General features: G+C 38.9%; 1 protein-coding gene across 1 annotated transcript in view; it reads left to right on the forward strand.

Annotated features, from left to right (window-relative positions):
• RELN (reelin) overlaps window positions 1-25,119 on the forward strand; it is a 265,985-nt gene that overhangs the window by 134,357 nt on the left and 106,509 nt on the right. Inside the window, exons 9-12 of the mRNA XM_018068188.2 lie at window positions 3,197-3,293; window positions 5,625-5,865; window positions 18,089-18,234; window positions 22,193-22,344. Of these exons, the coding sequence (XP_017923677.2) occupies window positions 3,197-3,293; window positions 5,625-5,865; window positions 18,089-18,234; window positions 22,193-22,344 (636 nt within the window). The remainder of the gene's footprint in view (window positions 1-3,196; window positions 3,294-5,624; window positions 5,866-18,088; window positions 18,235-22,192; window positions 22,345-25,119) is intronic.

Genomic DNA, 25,119 nt, shown 5'->3' on the forward strand with positions numbered 1-25,119 from the left:
TTTAAAACAAGCCTAATCTAATCCCATTCAAAAGATCTTATGTACAACTTTTCCTTCAGAGGACAGGAGGGTGTGAAGATTTACGGCATGACATCCTGCCCCTGCTGCTCTGCTGAGAGCTGACAAACTGTTTATTACCATCTCTAGGAGCAGTGGGAAGGACACCTCCCTCCCCAGCTGAATTTGCCCTCCATTCCTGCTGGCACTGCTTGAATTTTGATCACCTGTTTGTTTGGAAATTCAGAGTATAGCTTTGCCGATCGAGATAGAGGCAAACATCCAAAAAGCAGATTTCTATTTTAAATAATCCCAGTTTATGGTTACAGAAATAACAGCAATATGGAGTAATAGCAGTAATATTAAGTAATAGTAATATTGAAAGTAATATTGAAGATTATATTGAAAGCCAGTGATTTGCAAGACCACCTTGCATGTTCATCCTCTTCCCTTTTCTTAGGAAGAAATTCTTAATGTAGACTAGGATCTACAATAGTTTTATAAAAGATTCAAGCACCAGATCCATATGCTTCTTGTATATTTAAAATATATGGTTCAAATATCAAAGAACAAAGCCTGAACCATGTTGATGGTTTTCTTCAGATGTATTACTTTCTTTTTTTTTTGTCAGTTCAGGTTTTGCAGAATTAAATGGTTACATGAAAAATAATTTTGCTATTTTATGATTTTGAGTCATCATACATAAAGAGAGTTTAAACACCGATAAAAATACATTTGTCATCACAGCCAGTAATTGCTACCTGCACTGACCTCGTGGACTTTCCCAAACTAATTTTAATCTTCATACAACCTGCCCTGCTTATTAAAATAATGATAACACCCAGCATTTTTCTCCCTTCTTTTCATTGCCTCCATTGCTCTTTTTTCAGTATCACAAGTGAAATACTGCATCTACCTTACAAAGCCCTTTTTGAGTGGCCTCGTTTCTTTTAAGCAATAGCTTTGATCTTCATTGCATAGTTTGTGGGTGTTCAGATCTAACAGACAACATTTTTTATATTGATGGTGCAGCAAATCTGGCCTTCTCCCCTTTTTAAGCAGCATATTTGGACTTAGCTTTGTTTAAGAGCACTGTACCAGAAGTTGATTGTAACACTAACTGGAATGGCACATGTTATAAAATCTATATTGCTGTTTATTTTTACTGTTTATATTCCCTTAATTTCTGTTTAACAGGAAACTCAGTATGTTGTTGTTTTGCCTCACAGCCTCTGGCCAGCCAAAGTGGTTAAACTGGCTGAAGTTCACTGTTATTTGAACTGAATTTCCCTGGAATAAAATGTGTGATTAAGGGTTGGAGCTCCTAAATTCCACAGAAGTAGGAGCTGACAGCAGATGTCACTTAGTAAAGTAGACCATCTCACCAGATGGGCAAATATGAAATCCAGAGGCTTTTCCTGACATCATTTTGTTTTAATATGATAGAAATAAAATGCCTTGTCAGTAAAATATAACCAGACAGTTGCTTTGTAGTCATTTTGGATACATGGTTGGTAATTCAAAGTCCTGCTGCCTTTGCGATATTAATTATTCTGTGCCTCTTTGCAGCAAGAATATGTGTCAGACCAGCTGAATGTACCACACGCAGCTGTAGTGGTTCGGAAGTATCTGTTACTCTACTTGCAATTTAACGTTAGTAAAAGATACAGGAAAGCAACTTTGTGGATCATTTTCAGGATGCTAGTTGATGCATCAGGCAAGATTATAGACAGGATTTCATCCCATGTTTTGGAGTGGTATTCCCCCTGCAGAGGTATGTGATGTGTGTTTCAGAGTAGAAAAGCAGTTCTGTAGAGCTGAGAGCTGCAAATGTGAACTGCCTCGGGGGAGCTGGGGCTGCAAGCAGTGTGCTTAATGACATATGTTCCCATTAAAATGTGTAAGCTGTTCTCTTGTACAAGTGGTTAACACCTTTTTAATCAGGCCGTTTATTTCATTACAAAAATAAGCACCCCAGGTTTGAAAATGATAGTATTTTATGGTCAGCAGTGTATATATGCATTTATATGTATATAAAAATATGTATATACACAACTTTCAGTGTGATTTAATGTAACTGAGACATATAAACATAACATACTACTTGTAACACAAAATACGTAGTTATACTGTGAGCAAAGCTGTGGTACTCACTCAACAGTATCTTGATGCCATCAGAGATACTGCTTCATTGAGAACTGTTTCTCTTAAATGTGGAAGGCAGCTGATGTCTCCTGTTTTGAGTCTCACATTTCGACATGATCATGAAGTAAAGCTCTTCGGAGCACATGTTAGGATTTGTCTTTTTCACTGAGCACTGAATTTCCTGATGCGGATGAATTAGCTGGTGTCTGAGGAAAAATAGTATTTTTAGTGTATTTAATTACCACTCAAGTTGTTTATCATGTTTTCTAGTCCTAGTTTTGTGTTATTTTGACTGTCCCATGTATTAATTGTTAAGCTTATCTTTTGTGACAACACCCAGAAGGCACCCTTTTATAAATCAAAAGTAAATATATTACCCTACCTTGCAGGGGTGCCATAAGGCTTAATTAGTTCATCTTTGTAAAGTGTTCTGAGATTCCCAGATCAGCATCAAATGTTTGTTATTAATTATAGGGTCTAGGGAGTATATTGGATGATTTCTTAATTTAATTCTCTTCAGGCAACCTTAAAATAAATAACTTTGTAACATCTTTATTCTTTTAAATTCCTAAAGCACTTTTGTTTGGCTCAAGTAATTCTGTATATATTTTCCTCTTACTTACTGTATTTTTATTTCTGGTATTGTTTTTTTTAATATAGTAATATGAAAAACAGTCTCTTACTGTTTTCCCTATGAATTCTGTTATCTGGATTATTCTCTAATAAAAAGGTTTTGTTTAAACATTATATGGTGGGGCTTTTCTGCAGTTGGGGGCGTTAAGTAATTTGCTTGGCTTCCCCTGGGAAATTTGCAGAGATTACATGGCACTGCTGTGATTTATCATTTCTACTTTACTTCTGACTCATAAAACATGCATTATTTTGTGTTTACCTTCAGCAACAGATCACAGGAAATTTCATCATCAATCAAAGTGCTTTAAAATCAGGAGAAGTGATAATGTGACAAAGGCACAGTCAGCAACAGTCAGCTTATTGGAGAATCATTTATTGCTTCATTGTGTCGTAACACTTCTCATGTTATTGCTTTTCTCAGGATCGGGTTCCTGTCGATTTAGTTACTCAGATCCCAGCATCACCGTGTCCTACAGTAAGAACAGTTCTGCAGATTGGACTCAGCTGGAGAAAATTAGGTTTGTTAGAGCTTTTTAATCATTTTCATGCTTTCCAGCTGGGCAGCTGGTGTTTAAACCTGGCTCTTTTAAAACTTGTTTTATTTGTTAACTTTTCAGTTTTCACTTGGTCATACACGTTAAAAGATGAAGGGTGAAATTCCTTGCTAATTGCAGAACTGCCGCTGGGTTTGGTAAATCACAATTTCATCCACTGAGTATGTGGGAGGTGAGAATGACTTCAGTCTTAAAGTGCAACTCCAATAACCAGCATGTTCTGGTGCCTGAAAAACCAAAACTTTGATGACTTCTGCATTTTAGCATCGCTTTTAATGTCAGCGAGAGCCATATTTTATAGTGCTACAATTTTCTACATTGGTAGGATAAAATATTCAATAAAAATAGTTTATAGTTTGATATGAACGCTTCACTCTTAACATTCTTGTAGTAACAAGATTGTGGTGAATAGTGGCTTGCTTTTATACAGACTGGTTTACATGAAAGCACAAAGAACTATGAATGGGAAAATTAAATTTTTTAATTGCAATGTGCACACCTTTAAAAAGAAAGTCAGTGTCAGAGATGGATTTTTCTAAGAGACCATAGTATTTTTTAAAGAACATTAGGAAAAACATTTTGCACAATTGCATATATACATAGTTATAGAACTGGGGAAGAAAAAATTGTCATTTATATGTAATGTCCTCATAGCATCTCAGTCTGCCTTCCTGCATTACCCTAGTGTCTGTGCTACACAGGTGATTTGCTTGAGCCTATTTTCACTCCATTGATACAACTTGCAGAGCAAAAGGCTCCTTAATTTTTGATGAATAAGCAAAACTGTAGCTGCAAGACTGTGGATTTCAGAATCTCATCCTCCAACTCCTTGTGGGAGTAAGGTTAGGATTTCATTTAAAAAGCATAAATTATGAAAAATTTTATTAAAACAAACGGTACTCATTCTTATCTCAGAAAAATATAAAGCAAGAATAACTTCACTGCAAGCACTGGTGTTGCCTCAGAGTAACCACATAATACCTTTTATTTTTCTCACACTGATGCAAAATTACACACCTAGTCCATAAATTCAGCTCACTTGCTCTCATAGCTCTGCAAGCCAGGAAACTGAAGAGTTGTGATGGTGCCAACGCAACTCTTGAAACCCAAATTTTTTGAAGTTAATGCGTATACAGTATGATCTCTCTTGCCTCAACTTTGATGCTGGAGCCACCAGTAGAAAATAGGTCAATAGAGCAGTGTCGTGCGAAGTGGAAAGGATGAATTATGGAAGGATGCTCGTTTCTCCTGTGGTCTGTATGAATTACGGTGTTTATTTGAATGTGCTTCAGCGACTTTCACTGCGCTACACACAGCTCCAGGGAATGGTGGGAGAACTGGGGAGACATGGGACAGGAGGGCAGCTGTGAAGGGGAGGTGTCGTGTTGGTGTGTGCTGTGTCAGTGGGATTTCACCTCTGGACTCCCAGGAGGGAGGGAGAGGAAGGATCTCTTGGGGAAGACGGGTGCTCTGTGTGGGCTCAGGGAGAAGTGACAATGTCTCAGAGCAGCATTGCAGTGGAGGGTGACAGACATAACATTTAGCAAGTGCAGGGTGATTTGTGGGGGCAGATTCTGGGTGTGAATATGGGACAAATGCAGTTGCTTTTCAGCATTTTGCTTTGCTTTCAAAAGAGAAGTTCCTATTTTCTTCTCTAAAACCAATATATTGGTGCCCTTTTTCCATAAAAGCTCTAGTTTGTCTCTAACTAACTATTCACCCTTGAAAGCATCACTACCGAGACAAAAGCAAGGTTGAGTAGCTGACATCTTGAAACACCAATTTTGTAACTCCTTGCATCCTGAAGTTTGAATGTAGCTAATTCCTTGACTGGGTGATTAATAAACCAAAAATAATAATTCTCACCGTTTCTTCCTTACACACAGAACTCAGTCCTTTCATTGCCCCTAGCAATGTAAAGATGTTCACCCAGAGCTCAGCTCGAACCTCAGTCCTTCTGAGTCAGTCACCTCGGAGTCTGCCCAGTCACCTCAGAGCTGTGACCAGCACTGAGCATGGACATGGTCCTGCTCTACCTTGCTGCTCTTGAAACATCTGCAATGATCTGTTGTTTATTGCTTTATTCTTTGAATCAGAGCTGCCTGTTAGGGCTGGATGTGCACTGCCTGGCACAGTAGGACTCTGCCTCAAGGCAGATATTTTCTGATCTCCACAAAACAGCATACAAGAGTCATCAGCACAGCTGTGTCACACCTAGTAAATGTGTTATTTGAGGGAACAGTTTTCCTGGCTATGGCTTAAAATTTGTCTAAATTCATATCGTTGATTTTTCAGTGCCCCTTCCAACATCAGCACAATCATCCACATCTTGTACCTTCCTGAAGATGCTAAAGGGGAGAACATCCATTTTCAGTGGAAACAGGATTATGTTCATGCTGGTGATGTGTATGAAGCCTGTTGGGCATTGGACAACATCCTGATCATAAATGCTGCTCACAGAAAAGTTGTGTTAGAAGATAATCTGGACCCTGTGGATACTGGCAACTGGCTTTTCTTTCCTGGGGCCACAGTTAAGGTTAGTCTGAATTTCCAGGGCTTAATGTTATTATTACTCTTGTATGTAGAAGAAAACAGTAACATCTAAACAAACTGTGAACACAAGGCTGTTCAGATCACTCCATCTGCTTCTAGAATTGGGCTCACTTTAACTTTGTTTTTACCTTTCCCCTGTCCCACTGGGGCTTTCTAAAACATTTAGACTTTTCTGCCATGACCAAGACCAAATGGCAGTTTATTCTGTCATGTCAAAGATCATGTAACAGAAAATGTGAAACAGCTTCCTTTTAGCAAAACAGTGCAATATTTTTGAAACAAATTCAAATCTTTCTGTTGGATATTTTGAAAACTACCTGCTTGTTTCACTTGGTGTTATTGAGCTACAGCTACTCACTTTACCACAAACCAACACAAAAAATATGGTTTCCCAATTTTTCTGTCTGTGAATGTCCCATTTTCATTGCAGCATACATTCAAGTAGCGGCTGCTCCTTAATATTCTCTTTTTTGGCATGATCCTGTTTTGGTGTATGAAATCCAGCCAGACCATTATGCCTTGGCAAAAACTCTAAGGAGCCCAGCAAGATCTCTGTGCACAGAGTTCTTTAACGTGCAGAGTTGTTCAGTATTTGGAAAGCAGCTGGATTCTTGCTTTCTGTGTTTCCAAGCAGCCAGAAGTTGAACAGCAGATGACTCTCTGGTTTCACCCTATTTTTCATTCACAAAAAAAGCAGATTTATGTCAGGGTTCATTTATGATGCTGGTAATGGTTTTGGCAATTGCACGGGAAACAGATGTTGAATACTAGGGCAGTAAGAGGTTGGTTTTGGCCTCATCCTTTTCCCACAGAACCTGATATGAAGGACCTCACACTAATAGTTTTAGAAATAAATATTCCCACTAATCTACTACTCATAGTACCTGTGTATTTCTCTTTTGTTTACTTAAGCAAGACCATTTAAACTACATTGACAAAGTTTTTACGTGAGATTTTAGAGTCAAATAATGTCCTGCATATTTAATGAATACTATGTGATCAGTTCACACTTGTTGTTTTGTCAGTCTTATCTCTGGATTTTAAAATCCAGCCCATACATGTGAAGGTGTGAAACCAAAGCAAGGATCAATGTACCATAGGCACCATCACTTCTCCTCAGATAGCCAAGCCTAAATACTGCATGCTCCTTCTGAAACACCTGCAAATAGCATCTAAACTTCAGCAAATAAACCTCTTTTGTTGTTGTTGATGATGATGATGATTTTTTTTTTGTGTGTGATGTTGGTGATTATTTTGGGGTTTGTTTAGTTAAATTCAGCCAGTTTGTGTCAATACACAACTATGGTTACATGACAGATAAGGGACCTAAACCCAGGAATCACTGAGTATTTCTAGAAATCCCATTTAAGCTCAAGCCTTATATGTGCCACAGGTGAGGATTCAGGAACCTGCAATTTCTCCAAGGTCATCTTCTGTTTTAAGTACAAGTGAAATGTGCAAATACCTGTTCCCAGCTGACATCTAAGTGTAGCCACTTACACCAGGTTAAGGATGTGCGGAAGACTGCAGCGTAGCCACACTGGATTAAAGCTATACATGATACAGGGCTTTTATTCTTCATGGGACCCTGCAGTGTATCTAGATTATCACCAGAGCACTCTTTTACTCAAATTACATTTTTAAGGTTCTGGCTCCAGTCTTCCTCAGATTTTCAGGAACAATCTTGCCAAATATAATTTGAACAGATTTTGCAGTGTGAATTTCATGTTACGTCAAAAGTAAAACTATAAACTGGGTCAAGATTTACATCAGATCAGCATAAACCCTGTCGTAGCATTCTAGGATCAAGAACAATTTTCTGACTTTTTTTTTTCTTTTCATGCTTAGAACATTATATAAAAATTTACAAAACTTGTAATATTTTCTTTAAACACTTACCATTTCCCTAACCTCAGTTCATCACAAACACAATATTTTGTATAAATAGAAAAGTAAGAATCTTTATAGATTGTGCTAGTGACATCAAAAATGGCATAGGGGAAAGTTTTAGGAGATTTCTCTATCATAGTCAAAGGCATTGGCCCACAGAATAATGTTTGAGAAACCCTAACGGTGTTACAGGGATAGCTTGCATCACAGATAATTTTATTCCCTTTTTCCTACAAGTCCTTTTTCTTCCCAGACATCAAGAATTTGCTAAATAGTCCTGGTGAAATATTAAGAAAAACAAAAAGAAATAAAATGTCTTTTAAAATTGCTTGTTATGCCTTGTACATGCTCTTACTGGATGATTACCAAGTTGCAAAGAAATTGGGGTTTTTTCTGTCGAAAGCTTACTTTGGTAGTACTTGAACTCTACTAAAATAAGTAGTAAACGTTACAAATCCAGGAGTTCTACTGGTAAAACTGCTCAGATTAGCAAATTTAAAAGGCAACTGAAATGAATGAAAGTACTACCATAAAAACTACTCTCTGGGTCCTGGCTTAGGTTCTGTGATCAACTCAGTCACTGGAGTGGACAGTGCCAGTATTAATGGTAATTCTACAGCAATGTGTTCACTCCAGTTTGGTGGGTTTGGATACAGTGTTCTCAATAAACCCTGTGGGAACTTGCCTGAGCCCAGCTTGGGAAGCAGTTTCTCCTCCTCTCCCAGTCTGCTTGATCTTGGACCAAGAATTTCCTTAGGTCTCTTGCTGCTCTCAGGAGTGGTTGCTACTGCTTTGAAAGCACATGGCTGGTTGCAGACGCAGCTGGACCTGGCTATTGAAATAGGATGCAAGCTGAGAGATAAGCCACTGAATTTGTGTGGTTTGGTTCCAAAGAAGGCAGCAAAAGGCAAGAGAGATGCTGCTAGCAAGGTCAAGCAACCCTTAGGAGATTAATTGAATCCACTGGAACGTATTTATCTGTGTTGGACTGTGTAGAAGGGTGTTGAACAGGATAAATTCCTGACCTTGTTTCAATATATCCAGTGACAGCTCTGAGCATGAGCGTGGACACGAATGTTGCACTGGTGGTTGAGATTGCTGAAATGCATGAGATGGTGCTGTGCTGTGAGAGCTGTTAAAGGTCTGGGAACCTCAAGACTTCATAGCTAACTGGGGGGAAAGATAAGATCTTCCTTCAGTAATACTTCTTGGATCTCTACTCCTATAGAACAGAAAAGTGATCTCTTCCTTCAGTGGACACTTCATATTTCTTATGTATTTGACCTGTAATTGCTGTGTTTTGAGGTACAACATTTGAAGTACAAAGGTTTTTTTGTTTTCTCTGATTGCCCTGGGCCAAAATTGGATGTGTAAGCTCAAAAACTGAGGCTGAGAAGGGAAACAACCTCACAACCTTATGTCTCTGCAGTGCTTTGATTACATAATAATAGCATGGAGACCAAACCACCTGTCTCTGAAATTTTTCCACTTCTGGGAAAAAGCAGTATGGATCATGACAGACACTGGAGCATCAATGTATTGATCATGATGTGTTAGTCCAGTGGCGCTTCTCATTTTTGAGAAGAGCCAAGTTACCGAATTGTTGTCTCTCAGTAGTTACAGCTGCTCTTCACTTGGTGGCTGAAAGTTGCCATCCAGCTGGTCAGCTGGGTCGGTTCAGTCTGCAGGGTTTGGGGACCACACCAGCAGTTGTTGGTGCTGCTGAGCTGTGTGTGCACAGCCTGGCATAGCATGGGATGGGGCAGGAGGGGAAGGTGTGTGCCAGCCTCGCTGAGCAAGTTGGGTTCAAGACCAGAGAATGGCAACTGATGCGCACTATTCACTACTGTGTACATGACCAAAAAATCCTGAAACTCTTCAAATCCCAATATCCTGATTCACTAAGCCCTTTAAGTAACTGGTCACCACCATTCGGCTTGTTTTAATTTCCCAGATATGCATGCCAGTGCAGCAGAACAGAAAGTTGCACAGGAAGAGAGTGGGAGAACTGAGCACTCACACTCAGAAAAATATGCTGAATATGCGTCTGTAAAACACTGACCTTTTACCACGCCCTGAGCAGAGCAGGGCTGTGCACATCCTAGATCTGCAAGTCCTTCCTGATCCTGTGTTGTTTTGTGTGTTACTGAGCAGAGAAGACATACACACAGGCCTGGGAGCTTGGCAAAGCAAAAGGCTGATTAAGCTATTCGACCCTCTCTAGTTCTAGAGTAGATTTCCAAATGTCTGAATACTCTGTTAATTAATAGGAATGGCTTTGGAGAGTCTTTTTTCAAAACAAACATCCTGATATTCCATATATATCTCTCTTGGGTTTGTTTGTGCTGAAATTAACAAGATTTTTTTCTCTTTTTTTTTTTTTTGCTTTTAAATTCTTGTTTAAAAAAGCCTTCAGGTTCCATTTTCTGAATCAGATCAAATATGTTTGAAGGAGGAGAGGTAATGCTCTATGTATGCCACTGTGAAAATGGCAGATTGAAATTGCTATGACCTTATATTGGTCAAAATTACAAAGATATAGATGCTTCCTACAAAATTTCTTTGTTTTTTGAAAAAGATATAACAAGGCAGTATTTGGTCTGTGGGCCAAACCCAGCCTTCTAACCAGCTGCTTTGCATCACAGGAGCCCTTATCCACCACATCTTCCTGGGAAGAGACAAGCAGGCTTCCTGCTGCACCTTATCTGAGAGCCATTCCTGCTTCTCTGTGGGTAGAAGGAGGAGTGTGAGAGAGAAGGAAAGGTGAAGAAAGCATTGCAGGGTGCACAGAACCTGTCGACTGGCTCCCTTTAGTGAGAGTGTGGCCACTCTGAGCTGTGCCCATGAGGGGGCATTTGTATATCCGTAGGGCTGGATCTAGCATGGAGTTGCTTTTGCTTTTTTGTTTTTGCTTTTTTTTTTTTTGCTAATAATCACACTTTTAACTAAATTAATAATACTTAGATACAATGCTTAGGGGTTCATTAGAACTGACAGGTGGTTGACTGTGGTGCTGTGAATCGCTGAGAGTTGCTGTCAGGCAGCAACACTGAACCTGCACCTTCCTCCATGCCAGTTCCTGTGGCTCGGAAGTGTTGGGAGCGGTGGCAGGGAGCCAGCACTAGCTCTGAGCTGGCGTCAAAGCACCAGGGGTCTTTCCTGCCTCCTAGAAGGAAGGAATTTGGTCTGTGCAGGTCACTGTGAAATGCACATTAATGAAAACAACATGAATTGACCCATTTGATGCCAAGGAGTAGAAACAACTTTGCTTGATTCTTTCTCACTCTAGTTTTACAGTGGTATACATGCACAGCATTGCTTTCAGAAGAACACATGATGCTCGTGGCAGAGTGCTACAAACATCAATAGTTCCCAATAACATAGAGGAATAGTTCAGTTCATGCCAGTTAAATGACTCATTAAGGAAACCGGTCATCACCAGAATGACCAATGTTGTACAAACATCATGAAATGTCCTAGAAAATTAAGAACCCCATACGAATCATACAAATCCCTCACAAACAAGCAAAGTGTTTTGAGCCTCAGCCTTTGAATAACAGTCTCTACTTGGAAATGATGAGTGAAAACACACTTTATGAATGTTTGTTGCTACGTCACAGGACAAGTTTCATCCCGTTGTTTTGGAAAGGGAAAGAGCACTATAACCCCCTGTGCAGCTGGCCTGCTTGTGCAGCCAAAGTTTTAGTTCTGTACGTTAAATGATGTAAAAAAGTAGCACGTGGGAAAGATTAAAGCTCTGTTTATCTCATGGGAAGGTATTCTAATCACATTGTGGTTTTTCCTTTGATTAAAGAAGGGATGTCAGGCCAGAAGCATTTACAGCCAAATCCACAGAATTTAGAATTTGAAATTGTCCTTAAATTCTGTCATTCTGTCTTTGCTGGCTGAGACGTTGCATACAGAGTGTGATTTTTATCAAGACTTAATCTATCCTTGTACCTCCTATCATGTCAAAGTTTAAAATTTTTTAAAACCTGCATGACTCATTCCCAGAAAGACACAATATCTAATTTATAGCTCCGTTGACAATGCTGCTTCAATTAATTTTCTTCATCTTTTTTCTTTTTTTCTCTGCTTCTCATATCTCATCTGTTTGCATTGCCTAGATTTTAATTAAAAAACCTCTCCTCTCTAAGGAGCAATCTGAAGTGGCAAAAATAATCACTTAAAATATTACAGTCATTAAAAAATTGGCTGCGGTCAAAGCCATGCATTTTCAATTTGCCGACAAACGATATTTTTGTTTCTTTTTAAAGTGCATTTTGTATTTGAATAGCATACGCCAGCCAGCCTGGCTACCAGAGATGCTCCTCCAGCTGGGTGGGCTGCGTGACAACTCCTTAATGGGGGAAATTGATGGCCCTCTGCTCGTGTAGAGGTGAAGGCATACTGGGCAGATTTCTTTCCATCTGCCGTCAGCCCTTTGCAAGCTGGCACTGCCCAAATGCCCAACACATTCATTCCAATGCAAGAAATGTCGCCAAAAATTAAATCGTGAGGCTACAGCTGTCTGAAAGAATCATCGGGGCCATTAGGCCCAGGGGAGATAATATGAAGAGGAGCATCAGTGGTCGTCACTGATAAAAACCTAATTAAATGATGGTGAAGATGACTGTGGATACTTTAAAGGCATAGAGGTGAACAACATTTTTGTGGAAGTGTGGGAATGAACCTCAGGAAGATGATATGCAACACCTCAGCCAAAAATCTGTTACACTGAGGAATTTCACACTAGTGTTTCCTGTTGATGCTTCGCCGAATGGCACAGTTATATCATTTAGTTGCCCTCTGTTCTACTCTCCAAGTAAAGAAATCCCATACTGTAAAGCCAAGAGGTATGTATTGATTCACAAGTTTGACTTGAACAACTGGGACAGAAGCTGGTTTGGATGAACTTCAGTGCTTCTGTTTACATTCCCAATATTTGTCTTTTGACTTTCTAAAAATTTTCAGGGCTGTGTCCTTGGCTGCAACTGTGACATAGGTTGATGCTTGTGCTACTTCACATTTCAGGGGGAACTGGAAATCTTTAAAAATATGGAGATTGTTCACACATGCTGCATGGTGTAGGACCCTGGATCTTACCTGGGGCCCTTAAGCCATTTAGATGCTACAGAAAGTTGGTCAGTATTTACTTACGAAACCCTAAAGGAGGTCCAGTTGGAAAGTGCCTGCTTTGCCAAATCTGTGTGCCCTGCTTTTGGCTGACCTACAGTTTTCAGCAGCCCTAATTTAAACCCTTCTGCATCTCAGATGATCAAGAGGCCTTCCTAAAAGCACCTACCCAAAAACGAGGATGAAAGCTGTAGGTAGAAGATGTAAAATATAAGGAGTATAGAGCAGGATAAAGTGCATGACAGACTCTGGGAGAAAGCTTGATTTTGAAACCATGCATTGCTCTCTCTCCCATATTCTGTATCTTCAAATTATTAGCTGATATCCTCATAATGTACAATAGAAAGCTCACCTGAATTAATAAGACTTGATGGGTCTCACAGGCAGTTTGGCTAAGAACTGTACTTATAAACTAGAAATATTTATAGATAACAGCAATTTTAGCAGGAAAATATATTTTTGTAATAGTGGTAACACCATGGCATCAAAGAGCCCTGAGTAAGGAATGTACCATTGTTGCCTCTTAAGGTGCAAACCAAAAGATAGCCTGTGTGCCAGGAAATTGCCATGAATTTATAAAACAGGAGATAAGCTGGGGATGGGGAGGTGTGGGAGTAACAGGAAATATTGCAAGAGAGGAGAGTGCTGATCCTGGTCAGCAGTGCATTCTTCAGTGTGACGAATGATAAGGCTTGTTAAAGAGAGCACCAAGGAAGTGTCTGAAAGACATCATATGGGGAATTTGACAAGCCTGGTGGGCAGAATGGGCAAGTGCATGCAAGCCTGGTTGTCTCACCAGCAGACACAGTGACAAGCATTGGCAGTCAAGGAAAAGTGAGCCATGAGGTGGTGCATATGGGAGATGGTGGAGGCAGGTGTGGATAAACCATGCAGGGCCTTGAAAATGGGGAAAAAACAGCAATACCATAACTATCCAGTAGGCAGACTTCAGAAACACAGCAAATTCAGAGTGAAGATTAGATTGAAACCAAATCCAAGAATGTTGAGATTTGGGAATACATCCAGCCAATTTTCATTTTGCCCTATTCTTGCAGAGCAATAGCTTAACAATTACAGCTAGTGCATAATAGTATTGGCAGTGCCAGATTAAATTAATCTATTTGTTGGAATTTGGTTCTTTTTTTCACTTGGGATCACCATGATCTCTGAACAGGACTTGGCTTCTTTCCATTTGGCAATGGGCAGGGGTTGTTTATTTAGGAATACAATAGTTTACTTATGGCAGCCTGATAGTCCCATTCCAGTTGCAAACAATGGGAAACAGCTACTTTTATGAAGTGGCTGCATTCAAGTGCCTGCAAGTGTCCTATGTTCTATTAGTAGGCAATTTGGGAGAAAACTTTGTTAAATGAAGTTTATCAGATTTGTCAAAGAATTTATTTTCTAAATTAATTTTTCTTTACAAACTAGTTAACTTTTCAGTGTTGTAATTTGCACAACACACTAAATGTTCCACATGCTTTTAATCCTCTTCAGAAAAAATTGAATGCTGCTTTAATTGTGGACCTACAGCTGATGCTTCCATGGTAACAACAAGGAGAAACATCCTACAAGTTGCTGTCATTTGGCCTTTCTAGTTACAAAATTTGCACAGAAGTTAATTCGTTCTTATCTTATAAATCATTTAAATGTAAATAAAATATAAAATGGAGAACAAATTTAATCTGGCATTCATAAAAGAGAACTCTGCATCTACACAGTCTGCAGTATCTCCAGTTTAGGGAGAACTTAATCCAGTTAGTTTCAAACACATTACATGTCCACTCCATATTTTTTATCACTTTAAAATGACAAAATAAATACTTTTAAAATTCAGTCCTTAAATACTGGAAATATGCAGACCATTACTGCAAGGGCAAGGCCTTTAATTTGGGAAAGAGGCAACACAGTATGTAAATTGTACTTTAGTTCTTTGTTTCTAAAGACTTGAGTTCAAATCTTGGGTTGAACCTAAAGCGACAACGAGTTTGATGCTTTCACTTCCATCTTTAATCTGTTCAAGCCCTGTAACAAAACCACCAAGTCATCCAACACAATCAGCGGCCTCCTGGATGTTGAACCAGATTGACAATGTACTTGGGGGCAAGGGACCATCTCCTGGAAAATTTGACTGAGAGCTCTTTGAGGTTTTTCTCCCCTCAGCAGCCCTTCAGATGAAAAAGAAACAGTAAAAGCAGAGACAGATAGTGACTGCTTGGAAAGTTAAAAGAAAATATGGAAGCTAAGAGTGAACTGAGAGTGATGGTTATACAGGTGAGGGAAATATGGCAGGTAGTAGAGAATAAGATCATGAGCAGAGGTGCCCTGGCCCTTGCTGGGACAGCATGGCTCATAGAGCTTATTCATATCTGTTCCTCCCATGGGAATGTGTCCAGGGTCCCAAATGGGTCAAAACCATACAAGAAAATTATGGCCCGCCCTCAGAACTTATTTAAAAGCCATACCTTTGCTTTGAACATTTTTCTTAGTTTCTGTAAAGGTCATTAACTTCAAAGGTCATGAGCTTCTATTACTGGTTTCATGGGTATTTAGAATAACAGAGGGAATTAAACCCCACTCTGAACTTTTCTTCTGTGTAGCTGTTTCATATGAGACTCAAAGCTAACATGAGCAGATTGTGATTTGAGCCATACGTTGTGCAATTCATTAACACATAAAATATGCATAAAATACATATTCATAGGTACTATGTAGCGATGTATAAAAGCCTAAACATAGCTTTATAAAACTAATTAAATAAATGATGATTTTGAGCTTTCTTAAAAGGTTGATCATACACCACTGTATAAATAATTACTTACTCACCCCTTTGCCAAACTGGCCGTTTATTTATTTTGACAACCTAAATGAAAACTTCATCAGATGTACTTCAGTAAGTATTCTGCTAGACAGCAGAAGGACATACAAATATTAAATGATAACGGGGTTGTATCTGATTTGTGTTTAAATTAATAAATTTTTTTTTAATAATTACATATCCACTATCAAATACATACTTACATATAACTTAGCAACTGAGAAATAAGTAAGACTTGTAAAGGATTTTTCAAAGCTTGATGCAATTGTAATAACTATGTCAGTAGTCTATTTGTCTATTTGTTTCCTGAGATGAAGAGTTATGTATAAATTTGAATTAAGTTTTAGCCTGAATATTAATTTTTAGTGTATTTATTTGACAGCCTGCAAATAATAGGACTTTTGTGACAGATTGATTGACAGATAAAGCATACCTCATTTCTGTTCAGAAAATGAGGAAAATTTTGAAAAGCAAGAAGGACAATAAACAAATTACTCTTAAAATTCTGCTGTTAGCAATACCTGTGAGCGTGAAGGGTAAAATCAGTAAACAAAAGCAATTTCTCAGTCAATTATAAATAACTGCATAGTACAACTGCTGTTTTTCAAAGAAAAGATATAAAACTATGTCATTAATTTCTGCTAGTTATAATATACTCGATATGTAAATTTTTCTGCCTTTTCAGTGGCATATGTGATGTACTGTGTATATGCTGCATTAGCAGAGCAAGGAGACTTGTGACAAAATCTATTTAATTTCTGTGAGAAATTATCAACACTTCTTTCTATTGCTTTGGCCTTTCTTTAGAAGAAAAACACTTTAACAGCAATTTCTTTATTTTAGCAGTTGAAACAGTCTTTACATTTTTACAGTGTGTTATATCTTTAAGTGATATTTAGTTCTGCATTACTAAACATAGAGCTGTTGTCATTCAAGTATAGACCAGAAAGTCTCTATACAAAAATCAGACTTCAAGTACTCAGATTTTTTTTTAAATGTGTAGACACCTCTAGAAATGTAGTCACAAAATACATTCCTCAATATAAATTAATTGCTAAGTTATTGGCATCCATACTTGAAAATCATCAATAAAAGAATTTCAATTATGTCTCTTTCTTGCATTGATAAATGAAGGGTTATAGAATATGACAAAATGTGTTATTTTGTACTTTGTTTATGAAATCCCATAGATAATAGTGCACTGGGCAGTTTTCTTTTCTCGCCCCACCTCTCTCTTTGTTAAAAATCTAATTATTCCCTTATGTGACACTACCATGACCTTTTTAAGTGCAGAAGAGGTGATTGTCTTATTTTCCCTCGGCGCATTACCAAGGGGTTCAGAGACAAGAGGGCACTGCACAGACGATACTGAAAAGGTCAATGCAATTTGGCATTATTGTATCTCTTTTTCAGATGTTGAAATATGGTAAGAATGCAGAATTCTTCTAATTAGTATTTTCTTATTTCAGCTTCCATTTTTAAGAATCTGAGGTTGTCAATTTGCATTAAGGCCAGGTAGATCTTCTTTAGAAGCTTCCAGTACCTGTTTCAGCCCCACAGGTTTGGCAGGCCATTATCATTTTATCAGTCACACAAGAAGACAAAATTAGGATGGGGGAAAGAAGAAAATCTGTACTGTAACCCTCATGCTCTTCTTACAGGCAGCTCCTTCCAGGCCAAGAGTCCTGGCACTCAGGGTATCTTGGGGGAGACACATGGCTTCATTTTATGCTGCTGAAGTAGTATGTGCAGAAATGAAATTGGAAAAGCAGACACATTGGGTTTGGGAGCAGTCTCAGGACCCCTGGGATTGCGGTATCACAAGATCTAGTTGCCTCTAGAGCTATTTGTTTTGTTATTTGAATTAAATATAACAAATATAGCCTTTTCACTTGCACACTTCAGGCCCAAAGTTTACTGTATGGCAATGCATAGCAATTTTTAACGCAAATACCTCTCTAGCAAAAATTAGGGCGTGGGGATCTGACATGTCTCATAGCACAAAAATCTTATACCTACAAAATCCCCATAGCAATATTTGATATACTAGTGAAGCTATTTGTACATACAGTTGTTTGTGGGCCAGACATAGCGGCAATACTTTAAAACAGAAATAAACACCCAGAGATGTGGGGTGTGACTTTTCAATGCAAGTACAGTTTTGCCATGGTCTGTAGTGGGTTTGTAGGGAAGCAGGTATGAGATCAGAACACAATCGTTGTTGGGGCTGGACAGGAAAGATAAAAGATGACTGTCCATTTTTTATTTAGTTTCAGGCATCAATAACCTACAGCTCACTCTGAACAGGTCACCTTACAAACCCAATGTCACGTGACCTTCCATGTGCTCCTTCTGCCCACAGCACAGCTGCCAGTCAGATGGGAACTCCATCTACTTCCATGGGACAGAAGGTAGCGAGTTCAATTTTGCCACAACCCGAGATGTGGACCTCTCCATGGAGGATGCCCAGGAGCAGTGGACAGAAGAGTTTGAGAGCCAGCCTAAAGGGTGAGTGTTCCCCACCTGTGCAGGGCTCTACACAGATGTGCAGCATCACTCCAGGGATGAGGAAACTGTATGAACAGAGAATAGGATAAATAGCAATACCGTGAACTTTAGGAAGGAAAAGAGTCCAGAAAGCCCAGAAGGAACAGTCTGTCCTCAGACCATCCTGTCACTGAAATGTTTAATGAAAAGTCATGCTTACAAATTATGTAGCCATTCTAAACAAGCACCTGATGTTGATCTGGTTTTTTTTCATTCACACTTGGGTATTGTTAACAAACTCGTATCCATGTGAAATCAAATTCCTTGACGACTTCATGCCCTCTGTATCACTGCTGTGAGCCCTGCCTTGCCATGAGAGAGCTCCTGCTTGTGCAGAAACCTGCGGGTGCTGGAGGAGGAGGTGAAGGCAGGACAGATGAAGCAGCAGTCTGTTCTCATCTAGCAGCACCAAGAGCATGGCCATGCCTGCTCGGCAAAAGCTGAGAATTTGGCTGATAATTTACTATTTTTCTTTTGAATATATACATTGTGATTCAAAGGGTCCCTGTAAAGCCATATCCAGGGACTGCTTCAAGGCCACTGAAAGTAACAAAGCTATCTAGGGCAACAAAATTACTACTCTTACCAAAATATGATTGAGCTTTTAAAAGATGTGTGTCCTTATAAAGAAGTATCATTTTACATACCTTAGCGTATAAACTCTGACAAAAAGAAAATAACCAGCAATGAGGTCTTGACTCCTTTCTATTTAAAAAAAAAAAAAAAATTAAAAAAAAAATTAAAAAATCATTAGTTGCTGTAATCCCAGGGCAATGAGAAATGTACACTGTTAATTTATGGGTCTCCACTGAATGTTGGTTTTAACCTACAAAGTACTTCAGATCATTAGCAGCCGATTCAAGTGCTGCCTGTGCTGTGCTGAAGGTAGAGAGCATCTTTTAAGAAATACATGCTAATGTGTCCTGTGGACACGTGATTTATTTGGGGCATACAGAAAAAATATTCACTGTGACCTCTGTTCTAATAATCAGCCCGTGGCAGCAGGTGCTGCTTCAGACAAAGGGAAGAAAATAAGCACGTGTGTGTTGTGTGTTAGGTGATCATGTGTGATATCTTTGAGATGCGTTCTCAGTTCTTTTCCATCTTGAAAAAAAATGGGGTGTAAGTGTTGCCCATGGACATTTGCCCTGTCTGTGGATCTTGTCTCTGCTGGACCAGGTGTTGGGTTAAGCTAAGCTTGGCCACTTGCAGCCTTGGTTAGCAAATACACAGTTTCTTCTGAATTACGAATATTACACTTTCCCTATCATACAACACCTAGATCCAATCCAGGTGCCACTGCTCCCTAGCCAGGAGTGAGGAAGGGCACAGCCAGCATATGCATTCGACTCTCTTATCCTGTGTCCCAGCAACCAGGCCCTGATCTGCCCCCAAGCCTGCCAGCCCAAAGCCTCACAACTTTTTCTTTTTTTTCTTTTCAAATTTTATTCTGTATTAGAAACTTCCATCTTTCAACTGTTCTATAAGAATGGAGATTTAAATTGCATGCAGCCATGAATAAACACAGAACTCGGGTGATGCTATGGACTACATCCCCATTGTATAAAATTGGCACCTCCACCGTCCCTCTTTTCAACATTTCTCTGGGGTTTGCTTTGGGACCTGTGTATAACAGCAAATATGCAAATCCCTTCTTAAAGAATTTCTCCCTTCTCAGAGAAATATTTCTCCCTTCTTAGAGAAATAGTTTTGAATGCTATTTGAGCTATATCCAAACAGTCAGCACTGTATACCTGAGACAGAGCTTGCCGGAAGTTCTCAGGCTCTGTTTTGTCATGTCAGCTCTCAAAGGAAAGGCAAAAGCATCCCTTATAAGGGAGAGCAAATGGAAGCTCAGGTATAGGGGTCACCACCACTTTACTCTGCACCAAATGCTCTTGGAGGTGAGGGCAGAGGAGCTTATCACTGTTTTTAATGAGCAGTGATTGGTATTTTTGGCATGTACCACCTAAAGCAGGAGGCTACATGGATAGGGGTTGCTGTTGTAAGTACCACACATATTTCCACTGCCATTCTGCTTCTTTTTAATTGCATAAATTAGAGCCTCGTCCTAAAAGTAGACACATCCCCACATCAGGCTGCCTTTGTCTCCAGCAGGTGTATTGCTGCTTTGGACCTCCACATCCCGTTGGTCTAGTTTAGCTGCATATATTTTTCTATCACCTGTTCTGTAGAGAAAAAATTCAAGAGTCATGTGATGGATAAATTAATACAAATGTAAGTGTTAAATCAGGCCATGACCCAGGATCCTTCTCTATTTGTCCTTACTGACAGTGTGTTGATATATTTCTACTAAAATGCCACCTTTTTTTAAAGAGGTAGAATTCTGTGGTTTTCATTTCTGATGCCGCCTAAAAGGAGAGGATCCCTGGAAACATCCATGATCTGCATCATTCATGACCCCAAGTTGTTCTGTGGGTCACTACAGAGAGTGCTTTAATTGAGCTAAATAGAGCATACAAAAGATCAATGGAGCATTGTGAGATTTTGTTGTGTAAGTTAAAGTAGGCACAACTGCTTAATTCTGTATTTGCCTTCAATCCAGGAGACCCATTTTAAAAATTGTGTTTCAATTATATTGCACATTACCTTTAAAAAAACTGTGCCACAGAATTAGGGTTAGATTAAACTGTGCTTCCATTAAAATATTTCTATTTATATCATAAAGCTTTTCAGTGATGTTAAGCTCCCTAGCTCCTGTGTAGATGACTGACAGTTTTAAAGCAGGATTTCCAAACAGATATATTGCTGGTCTGTCACAGCTTAGGTCAGTAGGGAAACTGGCAGCTTTAAAGTAGATCCTAGAAATGCATTTTGAAATAGCTGGAATGGTTAAACTACTAAATAGACTGTTTAGTTCTTGAAATGACAGTTTTTGAAATTGTCATGTGGCACATAACTGCTAGAGATGGTTTCTGCTAAAAGGAGAAAGGAAAAGGCTCTGCCTTCCCACAAAGGTTTCTGAAATTCCTTGTTTTCTCATTCCTCCTCAATCATCCTGAATAGTTAAATGACTGGATTATCAGAATTTAGTAACTCTAAATAATTTCATTGTTTTACCAGCCTTATAATACTTAAATACTTTATGATTAATTAAGTTTGACATGAATAATAATAATGTATCAGACCAAAATAATGCATATTTTCAACAGTTTCTAGTATTTCAAAATATTGTAATCGAGTTTTGAAGTAACCAATGCTTTCATGATGAAAATGTATTTTCAACATAAAATATTTAATTGGAAAATTCTGCAACAGCTCTTTTAATTATCACTGAATAAAAATAAGATAAAATGTTATACAGAAAAACTGAGAAAGATCATATCATCACATATTAAAAACACAGCAGTCTTTTTTTTATACTCTGTTCATGTGTTAGTTAAAAACTGTTACCCTAAATGCTGAAAAAGATGAAAAGAGAGCATTTTCAGCTATTTTCTACATATTTGATATTTCAATAGCAGATATGGTGGACATGTGCCTTTTCAAGTTTCATTGATCTATAAACCTTATATTGTGCAAAATGGAGCAGAGTGCGACTAAATTTTAACTATTTTAATGCCAGAAAAACTAATAAAGGTGATAGAACAACACAACATTCTCTATTTGGTAATAGCATTCATTAAAACCTCATTTTTTAGTAATTCATGCTTTTCTGCTAATTTCTTTAAGATACTTACATTAACTTTGCTTTAGTTGAGTCAACTGAGTTTAAAAGCTAATATTGAATATGTAAGTAGTGTCATAGGAATCACATTTGAAACACTGTGTTTTTTGTCCTGTGTAAGAATAGAAACAGCTGCTTTTCTATGTACAAATGAACCCATAGAACATGCTTTGTGTGAGTTTATCAGTAACGTGCTGCTGCACATTCTCCACCTATTGTTGACCTCTGCAGGTGGGACATATTTGGAGCCGTCATTGGTACTGAATGTGGGACATTGGAATCTGGCTCAGCTATGGTATTCCTCAGAGATGGAGAAAGAAAAATATGTACTCCATATATGGACACTACAGGTTATGGGAACTTGAGATTTTATTTCAGTATGGGTGAGTATAAATTCCTCATGTAATACAAGTTGTGAAGTATGTGAGATTTAAGTTGTGCAGTGTGCATGGAACTGTTTTAAATACTCCTTCAAAGAAGATAGCTCTGATTTGTGACTGTGATGCCCATGAGGATGTAAGACTGACCACTGCTGGTCAGATCAGAGTCCACCCTTCTGTATGTCCATGCAGATGGACAAACATGGTGAGCACACAAATAGGTCTCCCAAAAATATTCTCCCAGATGACACTGACTTGCAGATGGAAACCCTTTTGAACCAGACAGGGCACTCTGGGTTTAGTAGCCCTTGGTGGGCTTTTTTTCCATGGATTTATCTAGCCATTTTTTTGGTTGAGATAAACATTTAGATCCAAGTTAAGACAGTTTAATATAGAAGTTACATGAAGGTATGTGCATGTAAGATCAGTGTCTGAACTTCCTTTATAGTTAGAGGTGTTGTGGTCAGTACTATTGCTAGAAAAATCCATTCAGCTCACCATGAGACAGCTGTGCTGGACCAGCTGAGCAGCTTCCTGGAGTCAGACTGTGGATCTCTGTTGTTATAAAGACACCTTAAGCACCTGGTGCACACACAGGCCTGTGTTCACTCTTGTCCAGTCCTCAGGCAGGATTTGTCATGTAAGCACTGGTTATTGTTGCCACTTGAGTTAACCAAGCACATCTGAGACATTAGCACAAAGCTGGCAGTTGTAACTTGGGACTTGGGGGAGAGTCACAGCCCTGCTATAGTGGCAGGTAGGTGAGCCAGGCCCCTCCACAGTGCCTAAAATGATCCTTGGTACTAGTGTTTAATCAAGTGAACCTGCCTACTGTGCCCACAGCTCCATAGTTTAACAGTTCTCATATGAAGAAGCATCTTCTTGTCTTGTATATTCTAATTTCACTCAGTGCCCCTTAATCCATCATTAGAAGATATAGTCATATCTTTGCCATCCTTACCCCACCATAGAGCTTTTATAGGTACCTGTCAAATCCTCCTGCAGTCATGTATATGTAGACCCCAGTGTTAATCCATCAGAGTCAAGAGAGTTGCACCTGAGGATGAGATAGGATTAGCACAGAGGTGGGACAGCCTTACCTAGCTGAACCCACAAAACAGTTTCTGCTCAAAAGCTTTTACTCCATTCATAAACAATTCCTCTGATGTGTTGGCCCAGGGTGAGATTCACACAGAGTGTGCTACAGTCTTGGAGGAGGTATGGTCTGCATGAAAAACACTGACGTGGTGTTAGCAACATCTGTGGACCTCCCCTGTTGGGGTAAAGTGTCAGAACCTCTGTCATTTACAAGGGCTAAGAAAGCAGCCAGGAACCAACCTGTCCTGTTGCTTCCCCTCCCTGCTGTTGTTGTCAGTGCAACTTCACTAGTTTGGTGTTGCAACAGACCAAAATCCCCATAAACGTGGTAGTTAACACTCACAGGGTTTTTCCAGAACTTTTATTTTGCACATAGAGGAAATTGCATGAGGTTATTCTCTCAACAGCATGTTTAGAGGACCTGAGGATTTTTGCTTAAAAGCAAATAATAGAATAATAAAGGAGGAAGCAGAGGATAAACCTGTGACCTCCACAAGCAACCTTCTGTATCAACAAGAAAAAACACACTTTATTTAATGAGGGGCAGACCTCATGTTGTTGTCCTAAATTGTTGCACATCTCCTCTGTGTTACATGAATTATGAATAAAGCACAGGAAAAAGAGGATGCTTTTTCCCAGTTCTTCCAAACATTACAACACCTGCAAGAAAAACAGGAAAGAAATTTTGTCAACCTTCTGAACTTAGGAGAAAAGTTGTCAGCAGATGTAGGCACAGAGGATAGTGGGATGTTGTTTGAAAAATGTATTCTGTGTGTACTTTTAAATTAAATAAATAATAGTTTAAACATTTAGGCAAAGAGATTTGAAAGGACACATGGATGTTCCTTATTACAGTATAAAACACATCAAAGATGCACATCTAATCTAGTTCACTGGACTGCCCTGCCTAGTCCATTACAAGAACTGGCTGTCTGTAGTGAAAAAAAGCAGAGAAAGTGTTCCAATATACACAACCTTTCTACTTTGCAGACTTTTCAAACTCTTCCTCATTCTGTTTTTGATTTTGTTTTTATTTTTGAGGGTTTTTTTAGTAGGTGCAGTACCCATAGTGTACTAAGGAAATAGAGAAATTATGTTTCCTGTTTCAAATAGAGGAATTTTTTTTAAAAAATTTCTTTTCCAGAACACCAAATTAATGTGATGATATCCATCTTGTATCTATAAAGCAGGACTAAATGCTTGCATTTGGCAACTAATCCGTTCTTTCAGAGAAGATTAATCAATGTTTTGGGTTCTACTGCTATGAAGATATTTCAAATGCTGCCCTATTCCAGTAAGGCAAGCATGCCACACATGCTTTGTGTGGTACAATAGACTCCATTCATCCATCCATCCATCCATCCATCCATCCATCCATCCGTCCATCCCTCTCTCCCTCCCTCCTCCCTCTATGGTGTAGACAGTAGAAGGAGCAGCCCAACAAATAAGGTACACAGCAGTCTTCCTCATTTCCTACTTAGAACAAGTTCTCAGCTGCCAAACTATCAGCTGAGAAGTATTTAAGAGATTGTCACATGCCATGTGTGTGACTGCATGAAGTGTGAGTACTAAATAACAGTTTACTGATTAGAACTCAAAAGCAGAGCATTTCTATGTAAATAGGATTTAAAGCACACAGACAGAAGTATTGCTTTGGGCACAGCATTTTCTATTAAAATT

This window comes from Manacus vitellinus, unplaced genomic scaffold (assembly GCF_001715985.3).
Source record: "Manacus vitellinus isolate BGI_N305 unplaced genomic scaffold, ASM171598v3 scaffold_13_pilon, whole genome shotgun sequence".
Lineage (NCBI taxonomy): Eukaryota > Metazoa > Chordata > Aves > Passeriformes > Pipridae > Manacus > Manacus vitellinus.